This window comes from Triticum urartu, chromosome 2 (genome assembly GCF_003073215.2).
Source record: "Triticum urartu cultivar G1812 chromosome 2, Tu2.1, whole genome shotgun sequence".
NCBI classification, from domain to species: domain Eukaryota; kingdom Viridiplantae; phylum Streptophyta; class Magnoliopsida; order Poales; family Poaceae; genus Triticum; species Triticum urartu.
In genome coordinates, this window is record NC_053023.1 from 151,311,796 (window position 1) to 151,330,247 (window position 18,452).

At 44.5% G+C, this 18,452-nt stretch overlaps 2 protein-coding genes across 2 annotated transcripts; one reads left to right on the plus strand and one right to left on the minus strand.

Moving 5' to 3' along the window:
- The first annotated feature begins 7,045 nt into the window (after nucleotides 1–7,045).
- Nucleotides 7,046–11,355, plus strand: LOC125536469 (transcription termination factor MTERF9, chloroplastic). The gene is made up of 6 exons (XM_048699695.1): nucleotides 7,046–7,391; nucleotides 8,612–8,684; nucleotides 8,756–8,910; nucleotides 9,003–9,692; nucleotides 9,797–10,430; nucleotides 10,526–11,355. Exons 1-5 carry the CDS (start codon nucleotides 7,143–7,145, stop codon nucleotides 10,127–10,129), a joined length of 1,500 nt encoding a protein of 499 aa, XP_048555652.1. The 5' UTR covers nucleotides 7,046–7,142; the 3' UTR covers nucleotides 10,130–10,430; nucleotides 10,526–11,355.
- Nucleotides 11,356–12,473: 1,118 nt separating this feature from the next.
- On the minus strand, nucleotides 12,474–17,373 carry LOC125541318. Its single transcript, XM_048704762.1, has 8 exons — nucleotides 16,563–17,373; nucleotides 15,108–15,404; nucleotides 14,795–14,944; nucleotides 14,528–14,701; nucleotides 13,700–13,825; nucleotides 13,489–13,580; nucleotides 13,238–13,330; nucleotides 12,474–12,938 (listed from the first exon to the last, which is right to left on the minus strand). The coding sequence occupies exons 2-8, from the start codon at nucleotides 15,392–15,394 to the stop codon at nucleotides 12,730–12,732; spliced, it is 1,131 nt and encodes a 376-aa protein (XP_048560719.1). The 5' UTR covers nucleotides 15,395–15,404; nucleotides 16,563–17,373; the 3' UTR covers nucleotides 12,474–12,729.
- Nucleotides 17,374–18,452: the final 1,079 nt, after the last annotated feature.

The following is an 18,452-nucleotide window of genomic DNA, read 5'->3' on the forward strand; positions in this document are numbered from 1 at the left end:
GGCCACGCACGAGCGGGCGAGCGCGGTGCTGCAGTGGCTGCGCCGCACGAGGCAGGAGGTAGCAGCGGGGCGAGCGCGCGCGGGGTGGACGGCGGGCGCGGTGACGGCGCTCGGCAAGCGTCGCGGCGAAGCGGGGACAGGGACGGCGGCGTTCGGGCGAGGCGCGTGCACGCGGACGAGGCAAAAGGGGCACTGGCCGCGGGCGGAGCGCGGTGACCGCGGGGTGAGGGAGAGGGGCGGTCGGGTCCTCACCGCGGTTGTAAGGAACATGGCAACGGGGGGCGAGGAGGAGACGGAGACGACGTGCGTAGGGGTAGCAGGCCGGTGGGGAGGTCCGGCGAGGTGGAGGGCGGCAACGCAGCTCCGGGCAACGGGGATCGGCAACGGCGTCGGCGCGGTTTGTTCCCCCTCCCGATCCAATCGGGGGCGCAGGGGAGGGGAAAGGGGGAGGCTTGCGGAGGGAGGCGAGGCGACGGCAGCAGGGGCGGCGCCGGCGACGGGCGCCGTCGTCGAGGTCGCGGGGGAGGCCGCGGGGCGTCGGGGGCGAAGGGTTCGAGGTCGATCCCGATCTGGGAGGAGAGAGCGAGAGGGGGGGATGGGGGAGTGGGGGGTTACGGCTAGGGTTTTCCCCCCTCCTGGGGATAAGGTAGGGGCGGGTCGGCCGGCTGGGCCAGGTGGGCCGGCCTGGCTAACAGCTGGGCCAGCTGGCCCAGTGGGGGGGGTTCTTTTATATTTTTTTGTTTGTTTTCTGTTTTTGTATTTCTTTTCTGTTTTAGCTAATTGTTTGGGCACCAAATGAGTTTTGTAAAATATGAGAGTTGGCCCACAATTCACAACACAATATATCCTACCACCAAAAACTAGTTTGGGGTAATTATCATTTCATATTTATTTTTTTATTAATAAAAAGGTTAGTAAATAATGTTTTCAGCCATTGTTTGAGGTTGTTTAAGTCACTTATGAAATTTTAATAATGTTGTTTACAATTTTATCATAGCCTCTGATTTATCTACTATTTATTGAACATTTTAGTTTTAATATTTGAAAAACTTTTATTGTTTGCTTGATTTTGATTTTGAATTTGAATCGGTTTCGAACTAACGCGAGATTACTAACAATAATCAAAGTGACGTGGCATCGTTAACGTGGGATTACTGTAGCCTAATTATCCGGGCGTCACAATATAGCCCCATTCCTTTGATACTGATGCATAATTAGTTTAGATCTGATGTAAGTCTTGCGAGTACTTTGGATGAGTACTCACGGTTGCTTTGCTACCTTTTTTCCCCTATACCCAGTTGCTGCGATCAGATGGTGGATCCCAGGAGCCAGATGCCACCACTGACGACTATTACTACTCCCCAAGGGTGCCAACTACTACATGGAGACCGCTGACGACCAAGAGTAGTTAGGAGGTTCCCAGGCAGGAGGCCTTGCCTTTTCGATCTATGATGATTTTGTGCTAGCCTTCTTAAGGCAAACTTGTTTAACTTATGTATGTACTCAGATATTCTTGCTTTCGCTGACTCGTTTATATTCGAGCTCATGTATTCAAGCCCTCGAGGCCCCTGGCTTGCAATGTAAGGTTTGTATTATTTTAATTTGTGTTTAGAATTGTGTTGTGATATCTTCTCATGAGTCCCTGATCTTGATCGTGCACAATTGTGTGTATGATTAGTGCACAATTGAATCGGGGGCGTCACATCGCAGGAGCTCGAACCCCGAGTGGGTCGAGCCACTCACCCCTGCCAGCGATCCTGAGTGGGTCTAGCCAGTCACCCCGACCCCCGCGCTAGCGATCTGCATCAGCAAGTAGGAGGACATCTCTAGAAATTAGCAATGACACAACATACTTTTTTGTAGGGAGGAGAGGAATCCGGACACAAACCTGGATCCGACTACAGGAGCCGCCACCGGACCAGCAGCAGGTAGCCTTACAATCCCTATTCTCCCTTCTCTTCTCTCCATCTCACCTCGTCTCCCCCTCGTCTCTTCTTCCCAGAAGACCGAGTCACCGTGGTCATGGAGCGCCGCGACTAGCCTTCACTACGATCTGTTGGGCTGGATCGTGACCTCTGCCACTTCCCCGGCGTTCCCCGCCTCCCGGAGCTCCGCCTATGTCTTCCTGCTCCCAATCGGATCGTGAGCGGCGCCGCTCGATCTGCAGCCCATAGAAAGTCTCAAACCATTTTTTATTTATTCACCGAGGACCGTGGGTTGAATCCCTGAAACCACAGGGTTTTATTTGTAAATTTTCTGAACGAAATATTTTTCTCACTAAGAAAGGACTGCGGGTTGAACACTAAAAAACACAGGGACTTTTCTGCAAAACTGCCGCAACGATGAACGGGCAGAAGCGATAGCCGCTTTATTATTAGGTAAAGATAAATATCTTTTTTTGGTCACTTGCATAGATTTTTGAATCCGTTGTTGTTCGCTTCTAACTTTTACATATGTTGAACTTCAAATTTCTTGAATCGTGTCATTAATACCTCTGAGGTACACTATAAGCATTGTGTCAAGTTTGGCATTGGACAAGGTTCATGTAGCACCCAAGGAATCTCCGCTAGCTCCTGCATAATGATGATCCTAAGGTGTCACCTTCCCACGATATATAGAAGTGAAAAAATGCATGCCATGTGGTGAAGGGTCGATATCACAACACAAATAACCAAAATAATTTGCAACACAAACAATATATATACAACAACTCCAAGGAGTCAAATTTAACGAATGAACGGGTCATTAAACCAAAATACAACTCATACAACAAAAGCGGATATACCTTGACTGGTAAGAATACAATTGACTTAAGTAGACTTAAACAAAAGAAAAGGCGTCCATTTACCTACCAGATCATTGTCTATGGGATAACCAGTTAACGTCATCCATCAACATACCTGCTTCACGAATCGATGTCGGCTGGATGGCAGCCATCTAGGGAAAAAGAGTAAATTAAGCAAGGTGGGTACTCGGCTATACTCGCAAGACTTACACAGACCTAAAACTATTTATCCATTTGGTTTCAATGGAAGCAGTACTGTGGTTTAGCGTCACAAGGACTAAGCATTCTACAGAGAAACGCTACAACTTGTGTCTATTAGAGATAAGAAGAGAGCACATACAAGTAAAGAGGCACAGTCTTTTAGGAGAGAACTTGCTACGCAATAAAAATTATGCTACACGATCACATCCAAGAACACTATGCAGATGATGGGTAAGGTCAAACTCTCCAACTAGTAGCAAAGGTAGTGAAGTTGGTGTGGTGCAACGATTCCCACAGCTAGGTCATACCTACTAGCACGAGAATTTCTCTGACATGATCCGCCAATCAAGAGTCGAAGTAAACAACCAACATTGCAGTAGCTCCACCATAGAGAGAGGGCCACATCAAGAAGGAAGAAAGGAGGCACCTCTCATGTACGGCGCCGGTCAGAGGACCGACACCCTCTCCATCACTGCCCCCATCCCTTTCTCCATCTCCAACACCATGTTGGCCTGTAACTCGTCCCAAACCTCTATGTACTTCATCTCCATGTTTGAGTAATTTATCTAGTTCTTGGGGAATAAGATGAACTTTGGTTTGTACTAGAACCGAATATCTTGGGCGATATGAAATCCTCTTTTACATGTTTATGTTAATAATCTTTCTGATGTTGGGTGAAGTCGATCATTCAACATATGCCTCTTTTGAAAGGAAAGTTATTACTGTTGACATGGAGTCTGGTTGAGGAGGTCGGTTAGTGACATGTCCTATCTCACTTCATCCTGGAGTGGGGAAGAACAGTGGTGCCGTATGTGATATGGGGCTGTCGCATGCATGTATGTGTCTATACCTGGCTCCACCCATAAAGAGAAACATGAGAAGTGGCTTAGGTATTCGCAGAATGTATGGATAGTGATGATTCTGGACACCCCGAGAACACCCTTATTACTCAAGAACTGCCCTTTTATTTGATTAGTTATTTTATTTATGTTTTTTTACCTTTGATTGGTTGTTTAGATAAAATCACCTTTATTATCGTTTTCGCTAGCAACCGGCGAATAGATTATTTTCAGATTGTGAATGTAGCCGCGTGAGTGACGAGATAGTTGTAGGGTTGGTAGTTGCCTCTGCAATCGCCCCCCTGATCAACATACTCTACTTACCACAAATTGCAATAGCTCTGTGCATTTCCAGACCATCAACCGGATCCTCAGAGGCAAAAGGCGCGCAGAGCCCTCTAATCAAAAGAATCAGCCGGGCTAGAAAGGAAAGAATGGCAATCAATGCTCAAATGGTTTTCTGAAAACGTTCATAGTTTTTAATTTGTGTGAAATATTTAATGGAAGGATGAAATGAAAATGCAAAATTAAAATAAGAAAAATATTGTAATAATAACTATGAAACGAAACTAGGGAATTCGGGATCAGAGTAGGGACTTAGCGGGGCGCCACTCGGTAGATGCGGCTCATAAAGCACCAATCTTCCACGTGTCTTCTCCTATGGGCCGGCCCATCCGGCATCTTATTTTACTTTTGAAATTCACTCGGCTTTCCTTAATTTTTTCTTTAATGGTTTTTTCAAGCTTTTGTTTGCTTTTTTGTGTTTCCACTTCGCCTTTTTTTGTTTTTTATGGTTTTATGTTTCTTCTTCTTGTCCTTTATTATTTTTTCTACTCTATTCTTGTTTTCCCATTTTTAATTCTTTTTAAAGGAATTTTTTTTGGTAAACACGATGTTAACACTTTAAAAAAAAGATAAGGTCAATTTTAAAAATATGCGAACATTTTCTAAAAGTACATGATTTTTTAAACAAATACGAGAACATTTAAAAAATAAATGATCATTTTCTATATTGACATTTTTTTAAAAAAACAAGTGAATATGTAAATTTTTGAAAATACATGAATAATTTTAAAAATTGTGCGTCTAAAATTCAGTTTTTAATTACATTAACATTTCTAATTAAACAAATAATTATAATAAGGAACACATTTACAATACACATACAACTTTTACAAGGATATGCCTCTTTATAATAACTTTGGATAATGGAGTAAGATCATGATAAACTTGGAGAGCCAATGTTAAAACTCCGCCACTCATATGGAAATGAAGCCCAGAAGAAAATAGTTGCGGCGTAACCATCTTAGCAACGTGCCATATCTAAATCAGGATCTTGTGTAATTCGGTGATTTAAAAAAAACATGGAACCGCGCGTTGGCCAGACTGAGATCGAATGACTTGCCAAGTGAACAGTAAGGTAATTTTTTTTAGGCAAACTCGCGGAAGCTTTATTAAACCATCACAATGTTTACAGAAACGAACAAAAGCTCACCGGGGTGGCCTAACCAAACATGGCGGCCGGTCCCCAGCGTTAAAGCATGCTTCGCGAGGTTGTGAGCCTCGAAATTCGAGGTCCAGAATTTATGACTGAAAAAAAGTAAAAGACCTAGCTCGTTGTGTTATTTCTGTACCACCGCTCCATAAGACTCCGCCGTCCCCCCTTTGATCGCATCAACAACAGTCTTGCAATCTGACGCGACGAAGATTCACTGTTCATATATATATATCCTCCGCTAACGCCAAGGCTTCTCTGATGGCTAGGACCTCCAGAACCTCCGGGTCTTCGATGTTTTCTGAAGATGACAACCGATGCACCCTTAAACACCTGAAATATCATGGTAGATCGCTCCCACAGCCCCAAAACGGCCAGCGTGTGAAACTGCCGCATCAACATTGATCTTCATGTGGTCATCCGGAGGTGGCTGCCATGTAGTTGGGCGTGGTAAAACTGCTGCTGCCGCCCTCACCACAGTCTTCTTGAATTTGCTGCAAATCTGAGATATAACTCGTGATGAAAGCATGAGTAGAGAAAGGTGTTTTATAGATCCCTTCGTGTATTATCTTCCTCCATACTGCCCAGATGGCCCAAAGTGTCACGATCATTGTGTTAAACTCAGCTTGTGGAAGAGATTCGCTCATCACGAACAGGCATTTCTTTGCTTGTTCTTCTCTCTGCATGCACATATGTTGGACAAGATCCTCCTTCGAAAGAGCCCACACACACCGGGAGTAGCTGCAGTCAATAATGAATGGCGCCAACTATCTTCAGCTCCACATAAAGCACACACATGTGATAAAGACATGTGCCAATGGTGCAGAACGTCATTGGTGGGAAGCGAGTGTTGCGCCAGCCTCCACGTGAATATCTTCAATTTTGATGGCACTTGCATATTCCAGATCGATGACCACACATTGTGTTCCACTACTCCATTAGACATCTCACCAGTGTCCTCTAGCCAAGCTTCTCTTCCCATCTTCATATTGTGAATTTTTTTGTAAGCCGAGCTGACAGAAAAACGCCCCTTGGAATCTCCCAACTATGCCCAGAAATCATCTACTTGCATAGTACATAGTGGTATCTTGAGAATCACCTCGGCATCTACCGACAGAAATATTTGTGTGACTAATTTCTCTCGCCATGCGGCCGCCGTTGGGTCGACCAGCTCTTGGACCAACCGCTGAGGGTCTGCCACCAACGATGAAACAAGCATCATTAAAACCCACCCTCGGGATCCAATTATGGCGCTAGATATTGGTAGTTAAACCATCCCTAATGCGCCTAATAACTCCATGGTGAAGAACATTCCTCCCATCTATAATGGCGCGCCAAACTTGAGATGGGTGTGACCCAAGATATGCTTCCATGAAAGATAATATTGGGACATAAACAATTTTCAGTATGCGTGCATAAAGAGAATCAGGCTCTTGTAGCAGCCTCCATGCCTGTCTTGAGAGTAAGGCAATGTTAAAAATTTCGAGATCACGAAAGGCTAAACCTCCCAGGTTCTTGGGTCTAGTCATGACGTTCCACGACACCCAACGCAGTTTCCTTTTACATTGTTTACTTCCCTACCAGAATTGACGGATTATGGAAGTTACACTCTCTTTGCAACGTCCAACCATCAAAGAGAAGAAAAATGGTCCTGCGCCGACTGGCCGACTCAGCGGCCCGGCCCAGCGGGGCCTTAAACCCCTTTACTACGCCCCCGAAAGATTCTCTCCTCGTCCTCATCCAAACCCCGACCGAATCCCCAACATCCCCCACCGCCGCAGATAAAAATCCAAATAATCGAAGCCCCGCCGTACTCTCGCCCATGGCGCTGCTGCAGCTGCATCCGCCGCCGCTGGCGGCGCTCGGTCGCTCCGTTCTCCCCTGCCGCCCGTTCCCCTCGGCGACCGCGACCGCCCGCCGCTCCCTCGCCTCAGTCGCCTTCTCGCTCCAGACCAACGTGCGCCTCCTCAAGCCCAACCGCCGCTCCCGGCGCTCCCGCTACCCCTACTACGACCTCGACGACGATGAAGAGGAAGAAGATGAGGAGTACGACGAGGACGACGAGAGCGAGGTGAGCTTCCCCAATACCAGTAATCATTGCCAAGTTGAGTAGGCCTTTGCTTCACTGCCAGTGCCTGGCTCTAGTCATGTGAGAGAAATGCGAACTGGGCTCTCACTTGGTTTTAAAATGTGCTCGTCGCAGGAGAATTTAATTGGACAATCGTATTGGTATAGAGCGTGATGTAATCTCTAGCTCAGTGTCTCGTGAAGATTTGGCATACCCTAGTCATCAAGGAAATACCTATACCGTTTGTGCCTATTCTAGAATTTATACTTCCGGTATGCAGTTCGGAGGGAGTACAATTTGCATGTTTGATATGAATGCTTGTCTTCCCGTGCGTTCAGTTTTGGCTCTGTATCTCACATTACATCAGATCATTATAACCACATAATGTAGCACAGTTGATACTTTATCAGATTATAAGCACCGCATAATGTGGCACAGTTAATATTTTGTAGTGTAAGAACTTTGTCGAGGCTTCGTAAGGACTAGTGCCAACAAAGCATGAGCAATCAGCCATTTGGCAGGTCTTGTGTAGTTCTGTGTTTGGATATGAATTGCAATGGTCAGGATATCGGTAACTTGTACCATATCGGTCGGGTGCTGAGTAGGGATAAATAGGCGAATTTTCCAGTTAATCGCCTGATAAATAAATTAGTTAATTGGCTATTCGGTGACCCACCGAGTAGCGATTAACTGACTGAGGTGCAGATTAACTGGCCGATATTTGGAACAATGATGAATTGTCAGTGCTGTTACCATTGAACCCTCCCGAGTCCTGACAAATGGTCTGAGATTTGCTAGGAGAGCTGGAACATATTGACCAAACTCTTCTAGCTCCTTTTAGTTTCGGTAACATCAGATGCTTCTGTGCTCACATGCAAACAATACATACTTAAAAAGGATATTGCGATACAACGTGTTCAATTGCCCCTTCATATATTAGTGACACATGACGCCATAGTGAATGCTCCCATGTTTTGCTATTTAAAAGGGTGTTATCATAATGAACAGTGGTCTATCTAAACCCAGTGTACAGAATTTCCTTGGAAGGTGTATGTCACATGTTGTGTTGACACACTGCTCATACTACATCATTAGATGCTGCGTTTGAATTATTATGCAGAATTTTGTCTAAAAAAATCACTTATGTTTATCTGCTCATAAAACAAATATTACAAACTCACTGTTCCAGTATATCTTACTCTATATTGCACTACTCTTTTCAGGACGATTTATCAGGTTTGGAGTATCCTGGTGTCCTTTATACAAACAACCCGCGTGCTCCGAACAAGAGAGCAGGTATACTTAAGCTATGTAAAATTTCTTAAAAACAATGGTACCTTGTATTGAAACCTGGCTCTATGCTTCAGGACGAAAAACACAACTGGTGAAAGAAAATTGGGAAGGAAGGCGGCCCAAAACTCGTGATAAACATGCTAGTCCAGGAAGGTCTAATTCCCTCCAGCCCAGGAGCAAAATAAACAGAACATTACTAAATCTTACAAGCATGAACAGTGAAGTAGAGGTAGATTTCTAAGATCAATTCAGTATGTGCATGTTTCTGGTCCATATTTTAGTATGTAAGGTACATTGACTAACAAAGATTTGTTGTTGCAGTTGAAAAATGAAAGCATCTCTCGTATTCTGTTTGAAAAATTGCAAGAAGAATATGACTTTGATGATAAATGGTTACCGCTTATTGATTACCTGTGCTCATTTGGACTGAGGGAATCCCATTTTACTTACATTTATGAAAGACACATGGCTTGCTTGCAAATCAACCGGGCTTCTGCAGAAGAAAGGTTGGAGTTCCTTCTAAGTGTTGGTGTTAAAAGCAAGGATCTGAAGAGGATGCTGGTCAGACAGCCGCAAATCTTGGAATACACTCTCAGCAATCTGAAGTCTCATGTTGCTTTTCTGGCTGGCATTGGTGTTCCGGATGCACGTATGGGGCAAATTATTTCTTCTGCCCCTTCATTTTTATCTTACAGTATTGAGCAGTCCCTGAAGCCAACTATAAGCTATTTGATTGAGGAAGTGGGTATTGAGGAGAGGGATGTGGGAAAAGTGGTGCAGCTAAGCCCTCAGATTCTGGTGCAGCGAATTGATAATGCGTGGAAATCTCGATTTCTTTTTCTCTCAAAAGAACTAGGGGCTCCCAAAGATAGCATTGTCAAAATGGTCACAAAGCACCCACAGCTGCTTCATTACAGCATTGAGGAGGGCATCTTGCCTCGAATCAATTTCCTTAGAAGCATTGGCATGAGAAACTCTGATATTCTCAAAATATTGACAAGTCTTACTCAGGTATTACCATATGTCCATATACATGTTATCATTCCTCATCCTTATATCTTTGCTGTTGCTATTAAGTGTCTCTCGTGGTAAATGTATCCTGCCATGTTTTTCAGGTGCTATCTTTGTCGGTGGAGAAAAATCTCAAACCAAAGTATCTTTATTTGGTCAATGACCTTAAGAATGAGGCTCAATCCCTGACGAAGTACCCCATGTACTTGAGCTTGTCTCTTGAGCAGAGAATTCGTCCCCGTCACCGTTTTCTTGTTTCATTGAAGAAAGCTCCAAAGGGCCCATTTCCTCTTAGCTCCTTTGTGCTTACAGATGAGCGTTTTTGCCAGCGGTTGGCTGGGACGAGCTTAGAGAAGTACCATACATTTAGACAGAGCTTGCTGCTGACAGGTTTCGAAGATAAGACTGGAAGGAAACCATTGGCATCACGACGGTAGATAGTTTGAGGAACTTGACCATAGGCAAGAGGGTTGCTTCTGACTTCCGTGCCTGTCCTCACTGTAAGAAAGCTCCAGAGGGTCTATTTCATATTAACCTCCCTCGCGCCTGTGGACGAGCATTTTTGCCATCAATGAGCCTTTGACTAACTTAGAGAGAGAAGTAACATACATCGAGACAGAGCGTCTGTTGGCAGGTTTTGCCGAGAAGTCTGAAGGAAATTGTTAGCACCAAGGCAGTAGATGATTAATATTCAGCTGATAGGTTGCGTTTTAGACTATGAGCCTGCCCTTCCTCACTGTAAGATGACCATCTTACACAGCACTTTCCTTTTCTTTCTGTGTCTTCCGGTTGTTATTTTGCGTAGTTCTAATGATTGGTCTACTATTTTCCAGGAAATGGCCTAGGTTGCTGGCCTGGTTACCCCTCTGTTCAGCTGTTGCCTTGTGAAACATCTTGTAGAGTCTTTCTGATAGCTCCGGATCAACTACAAATGGATGGTTCATCTGACAGAACAGCATCCACCGGAATAGCTGATCGAACATTCTGCTAACTGCTTAAAGAGTAGCTGCCTTGACTTCTACTTACGGTTAACCGCAACTTTCGAGCAACATATTAAGTCTAGCAAAACTGCAGCTTGACCATATAGCGTGCAACTTCTGTGTCAGACATATACGCCCTCCGTTCCCAAATATTTGTCTTTCTAGGCATTTCAAATGGACACAACATACGGATGCATGTAGACATATTTTAGAGCGTAGATTCACTCATTTTGTTCTGTATGTAGTCACTTGTTGAAATCTCTAGAAAAACAAATATTTGGGAACAGAGGGAGTAGTAGGCTATAGTAAATTTTCTTCAGGGTTGTAATGATAGAGATTATGCGGTTGAGATTTGCCTGTAATGGTACTAGTACTGTGCCTACGCCCTCCCTGTCTCTCACAGGGTTATGATGGGAATCGCACTTTTAAAAACTATACCGTCGAGGGATCTCAGCAGGTGCAGTAGCGGAAGAAGAAAACGAGTGCAGCATTCGGCGAGGGGCCACATGTACCAGAAAATGCTGGGGTCATGTGCTTCTGAGCGAATTTTTCCGTCAAGTTTCAATATTTCGTTACTAAGTTTAGGATGTATGAATCTGAAAAATTTCACGCAACAGCACGTGTGTATTTGCAGTAATGTAAAAGACAAGATATGTGTATTTCACACCTTTCCTTTTCTTTTCTTTATATAACGCAAATATATATGGAAAACGCTTGGCTTCTACCGGCGGATCGCACGTGAGCATCCGCAAGCTCATCCTTACGGCGCATGTCTTAACCGAGCGGTCCTTTTTTTTCTTTCTTTCGGTCAACGTTATTGCTGCTGACTGTCCACTATGACGAGTTTTCACAATATGGTCTTTGTTGCAAAAACTGCAACAAGACCTATGTTGCAGAAAAAATAAATTTGTAATGAGACCTTTGTTGCAAAAAAAAACTAAATTGCAACAACACATCTGTTGCAAAAAAATAAAATAAAACTGAAATAAGGCCTCCGTTGCAAAAAAAATATTGCAACATTATCCGTGTTGTAGAAATTTCCCGCAACACACCCTGTGTTGCAATGATAAAAAGTGACGCTCAATCGCTCAATCCAATAAAGCCGATGACTCGTGAGGCGGTGTATCTTATAAAAATATCCGTCGGCCGGGTAGCAGCACCTAACATATATTGGCAGTGGCGGAGGCAGGGGGTGGCCAGCCAGGGCCCGGGCCCTCCCCAACATCCTAATTTCCTTTGTATTATGCATATGAACAGTGAATTTTTTTACTATTGCCTGCAGCCGGCCCTCCCCAACATCAGATTATACGCATTCCTGCCTCCACCACTGTATATTGGCTCAAATTTTGTATGTTCATACTACATCAACAATATGTACCCCGCCATCCTTATTCGAAATGTTTACAACATACACATGTGTGTTTTGATCATCTGAAATTAGCCGGCTTCAGCCGCGTCAGTTCGCACGCACTGTTTGGTTTGGGGCTTGGGAGCTAAAAAAGGCAGCCTTTTGTTTCCGGTGGTGCCAACTAAAGGAAGCTTTAGCTCTAGCACTAGCATTGTCCCACTTAAAAAAAAACAAAAAACTGGCATGTAGGAGTACTAATCTCAAGGCAATTCAAAAATGATGTGCAACAATTCAAAGAAAATCTGGCATGTACTAATCTCAGGTTGGAAATAATCACCACTTGTTCCTATCACCAGAGTAATGCAACTCTCTCTCGAAGATAAACAACAATGACGTACAACTAAACAGGTAAGCAAAACCCAATGAACCAACTGAAACTGAAGATATCTTCCATTACTCTCTCCGAAAGAGACGCACAGGTCTCAGTGTCATATGCAAACACAAACTGTTTCTGTTTTGCTATTAACTACCAAAAAAACTCAGTGTGTAGAGTAGAATTACAAGGATTCTTAGATCATGCATCAGCAGGTCATAACAGCAGGGGGGTTGACCCCAAACCTAATCAACCAAGGAAAGCGCTTCAATGTACAAAAACTTCCCTTTGTTTATATGATCTATCTAAGAGGAAACCATAGAAGCGTTTCAGTAATCAGTATAGTGTACTCAAGTTTGCTGCGTCTTTAGTATACTCATCTAATCTACAATCTATGTCTGGAGTGTATATGTATCGAATGGGAGTCGACAACATCTGAATGGGGAACTCCGTTCCAATCCACTTATACTTGCGCCACTGGCTGGTCAGGTCAGGCCTCCTTGTAGAAACAGTCGACATCTGGAAGAGCGGCAGCGATCTCGTCCCTGCAAAAGAGCTCACATGGTTCAGATCTGCTACTACTAGACTAACCAACAGGGGAAAGGCAACAAAAATGATATCGGAATGGGAAATAACAATGGCCAAATAACAATGGCCGTTGCTACTCAAAATAATACAGAATATCAAATAACGCGCAACATCTGAAGTGCTCCGATTCCAGCATAATTTGGTTTGTCGCAACCATGATAAGGTCAGCCATTCTAGGTAGCATAACAGCTCGATTAAGCATCCTAAAAGTCGATAGATGGTAGCTGAAAATGCCGACATAAATAGGAAAACTCACATATCTTGTTGTGCTGCGCCTCCATCTGGCACACCTGGCACTTCATCCGGAACACCTGGCACTTGTCCTGCCACTCCATTCCCAGCAGGGTTCCTGTATTTGCAACACTTCCAGACTTGAGCATTCAGAGTTTGCAATTGCAAAAAAAGTCCCTTGTTCCTGAACTTGTAATATTTAAAATATATTGGGTAAGGTAAAAAAAAGAAGGAAAACTCAGATATCTTGTTCTGCTGCGTCTCCATCCAGCACACCTAGCACGTCATCTGGCACTGCAACCGGGGCATTTGGCACATGTCCTAGCCCTCCACCCGGGCCATTCAGCCCATGATTCCCAGCAGGGTTCCTGTATTTGCAACACTTCCAGACTTGAGCAGAGTTCACAAATGCCAAAAAAAGTCCCTTATTCCTGAACTTGTAATGTTTAAAATACATTGATGAAGGTAAAAAAGAAGGAAAACTCACATATCTTGTTGTGCTGCGTTTCCATCTGGCGCACCTGGTTCTTGTCCTGGCACTCCACCCAGGGCATTTGGTACATGTCCTGGCCCTCCATCCAGGCCATTCGGCCCATGATTCTCAGCAGGGTTCCTGTATTTGCAACATTTCCAGACTTGAGCATTCAGAGTTCACAAATGCAAAAAAACAAGGTCCCTTATTTCTGAACTTGTAACATTTAAAAATATATTGAGTAAGGTACGGCCTAACTAAATCAGTGCTCCAAAAATAAACTAATTCCATGAATTGAATTAATGAACGACAGGGACACTTTATAAGTACCCCAAAATACAAAATAAACGAAACCAACATAACCTAAATGAAGCATAAAATCAAACCAGCAGCTTACGGAGAGAATAAAGGCTAGTGATGTTTACAGAATATGGTATAGGCCACCTAGATACACAAAAAAAAATTCAAATCAGTAGCCTAATGTGTAGCCATGTCACTAGGAAGCAAATGACAACAACAAAGCTTGGAAATCAAATTCTGGGACTGACATCCTAAATGGATAATGATGCTGGAAAAGGAGACTAGTCCACAAAGTCAAACAAAAGAGAAGTCGATAACAATCAGCAACTGACTAGTCTGAGAAATGCCAAAAATAAAGTAAGTCATAAGAGCTTAGAAAAATGTCATGCGACATTTCCACCATAGCTAACAGTAAAGATTCTGTATGTGTGAATAGCACACATGAGATACTGTTTTAACAGAAATTATAGATCTACGTTTACACTATATGATAGGATAACGTAAAAGGAAGCAAAATAAAGCAACCATGTACTAAATCGTTACCACAGATAATAGGGGATATAGCGGTCCACGTGAAGTCTTGCTCCGGAGATGAAGTGAGGGACCTCAGGATTCCAGTTTGATAAAAGCAGCCTCACTGTCCCAGGGAGCATGAATCTCACAAAACCATATGACCTTCCATGCGGAATAGTCACAGACACGACAGACCCGAAATTGCTGGAACAAACATCATAAATAATATTAACATAATGACATAGCACTTGGGATCTTTATTTAAAGGGCCTGAACGCTTAAGTTACAAGACGATACCTGAAATACGAATGAACCTTTGATTCAGTGCATATTTCTCTACTTTGAGCAGAGAAGGTGATATAAATCCGAGTTTCACTATTGAAATCCATCACATTTGGATTGTAGGCTGGTGGAGCAACCTCCAACAGGATTACATACCATTGAAAGCTGTTTTGAAACATCAATGGTTATAAATCAGAACGTCTAGAAAAAGAAAAGAGACGTGTCTCAATTTTTTTCAGAAAGGTAAAGAGATGTGTCTCATTGCTAATTTAAAGTGAACAAAACAGACAACTAAAAGAGAGATATTAGAAATGAGACCACAGAAAACCTGTCATGAAACAAATAAATCGTATGAAGACGCCAGAGCAAACTCAGCAGGTGATCAGGATTCCCATCCTGTCCGTCTTGCAGAAGCTTTATGTGCAACTCAGAGCAATTCCGTGGCAAATCCACTACTGGGACAGGAAAACCATGCATCATATGCAGAAATACCCTGATTTGGATCTCTATCCTCCCAAATGAGTCAAGTCCATGAGAGAACCAACAGTCTGAACCATACTTGCAAGATCCATCAATCATGTAGAAGCGGCAAGGCTGGTCAGACCTCCAAACCATTTTCTGTTTCCTGTGCCACAGAGAACATCAAGGAAAATTAAAAAATAATAAATTGGTGTCATAAATAATTAATATCACGGAAACCATTCTCTGTTTCCTGTGCCACAGTAAGAAACAATGGCATGTATTCACCAGAATTTCACGTTGCCCATTTTGCACTTCAAAAAACTGAAGAACAAAAATCCAACCAGAGACCACTAGAACGTACTCCATATATTATACCATATAAACTGGCAATCAACAGAAAAGATAGGGTAAAGTAGCATATCCACGACCAAGAACCAGCCAAGAACCTCCAGAATTCCATCAAAATCAATATTGATGCACCAGCTAATCCACATTTGACCCCGCAAGAACTCATCAAGCTAAGAAAACCTGGAATCATGCTTCTGTGCCCCTAAAGCGTTAATGTACACACAGGCGGGAGCAGAAAGAAGGAAGGTAACATATTCGTGACCACGAACTATTCTAGTCCCCAAATCGCCTCCAGAAGTCAACCAAAATTGGTACGTTGTATTTGATATACTCCACAAATTAACCCCGCAACAAATCATCAAGCCAAAAAACTTGGGATCGTGCTTTTTGTGCCCCTAATCCTAATGTCCAAAACTCTTGTAACTCTGGCCGGGAAGCAGAGCAGCACGGGCGGGAGGACCAAGAACCATTCTAACGAAGCAACCTTATGCAAAATTCCACTAAACTTGGTACTGCTGTACAATATACTCCACAAATTATCCCCGCAGCAAATCATCAAGCCAAGAGAACTTGGGATCGTGCTTTTGTCCCCCTAAATCCTACTGTATGTCCGAAACTCTTGTAACTCCGGCCGGGAAGCAGAGCAGCACAAGCGGGAGGACCAAGAACCGTTCTAACCAAGAAACCGTACCATATTCCCACGAAAATCGGTACTGTCGTACGAAATGCAACACAAATTAACTCTGCAAGAACTCGTGAATCCAAGAAAGTTGGAAAGATTCATCTGCACTCCTGAATTTTAACGTCCAAAGGTCTTCTACTCCGGGAAGAAGAGCAGCGCAGGAGGGGAGGGGATGATCAAGAACGAAACACCATGCCCAGAACTCAACCAAATTCGGTAATGTTGTACAAGATACGCGCTCCGCAGATAAACCCCGCAAGAAATCATGCGTCAAGATCGTAATGTACAAACCTGGTCTTTCTCCGCTCCAGGAAGGGTTCAGCACACCGAGGAAGGGTTCAGCAGACCGAGGAAGGGGACGAGGCGGGGGCTGTATATGATGCCTGCGCAAGCTTCTCCGCTCCGGGAAGGGTGAAGAAGAGGGCGAGGAAGAAGACGGTGAGGCGGAGGCTGTATATATGACGCCCGCGCAAGCTTTCGCCTTTGAAAGGAGACGGTAGGCAACCTCGAATTCGCAGCATTGGGCCTGGGCCTGGGCCTGTCCGGTACGCCCAAGGCATGACTTAAGAAGCCCCGAGCAGCATTGGGCCTGGTGCTGGAAAGGCCTCCGCTTGGCTCACTAAGTCCTGGCGCGCCGCCGCCTCCGGTGCGGTGGGAGCCGCCGGAGAGAGGGGCGAGGGGAGGCGTCGGCCCAGCCGCCGCAGTTCCGCATTCCCTGTCGTGGTGGTCGGCACCGACGCCGCCGACCTTCAATTTCACGGAGGGGGCGGCGACCAATCTCGCCGTGGAGCGTCGCTGCGGAGATGCCCGGTGTCGAGCGGAGCGACTGAGCTGGGTTGAGGACAGAGAAGCGGCGTTGCGGATGCTCGGCCTGGATCAAAGCGACGGAGGTCGGTGGAGAAGAGAGAAGCGGCGGTGGGTGCGCCATTGCGGTGGCTGGCGCGCCTCTGCAGGAGTCTCGTGGTGGGTCGTGTGAGGAAGAATCGCATGCCTTCAGTCAAGTAAGCAGGAGAAAAATTCACTACACGTGCATTTACTTGGGCTGGCGTTAACTTTAGTCCGTGTGGTTACAAATACCCGAAATATAATCACCAAACTTGCTCTAGAAGGTCGTCTACGGTCCATTATACAGTTTTATGTACGTATATGATGAGTTGGCTCGAGTCAACCGATGCCAAGTGTGCATTGACTACCACATGTGCCCAGCTCGCTGGAATACGCATGCACGCAGGTTTTTTTTTGTGCAAAATTGACAGTTATTAAAGATCTACCCCCACTTGTTCGCACACCTGGCCGGATCGAGCCACACCCGCTCGGACCGAGCCCAACCGCTGCCGCTCCCAACCCTATCTCGCAGACTCCGTCGTCGCCGTCTGAAAGTGCAAGTACCCCTAGGTGATTTTGGTAATTTCTAACAACATATAACTCATTGAACTAATGCTATTTCATGATTAATATTTCAGGAAAGTTTAATGATTGGCATGGCATGGATGAGAAAAGTGGACCCCTAAAAAATGCTAAGGACAAAAGGATTGGCTTAAGCTCAAAGCTCAAGACTCTACATTTTCTATTTTAGTGATCCAAGATCACATTGAGTCTATAGGAAAAGTCAATACTATTAAAGAGGGATGAGGTGTTGCTTAATGAGGCTCTTCCTCAAAATGCTTAGTAATATGCTCCAAAGCCCTCAACTACTTTCTCACATCCATGTATGACCTAAACCAAAAGTCAAACTCGGCCCCGCCGATTCTTTCTATCCGGCACCACCGAGTTCAGATGTCATAGCCACTGCCACAAACCCTAGGAAAATCGGTCTCACCGATAGAGATCCCCGTCTCACCGAGATGGGATTGTAATCTCTCTGTTTTCCTTCGTAACGTTTCGGTCCCACCGAGATGAGCGATCGGTCCCACCGAGATTGCAATGTAAACTCTCTGTTTCCCTTTCGTAACATTTCGGTCTCACCGAAATGAGCGAATCGGTCCCACCGAGTTTACCTAACCAACTCTTTGGTTAGCTTATTACCAAAATCGGTCTCACCGAGTTTGTGTAATCGGTCTCACCGAGATTACGTTATGCCCTAACCCTAACCATATCGGTCCTACCGAGTTGCATGTCGGTCCCACTGAAAATTCTAACGGTCACTAGATTTGCTGATTTGGTCCAACCGAGTTTATCAAT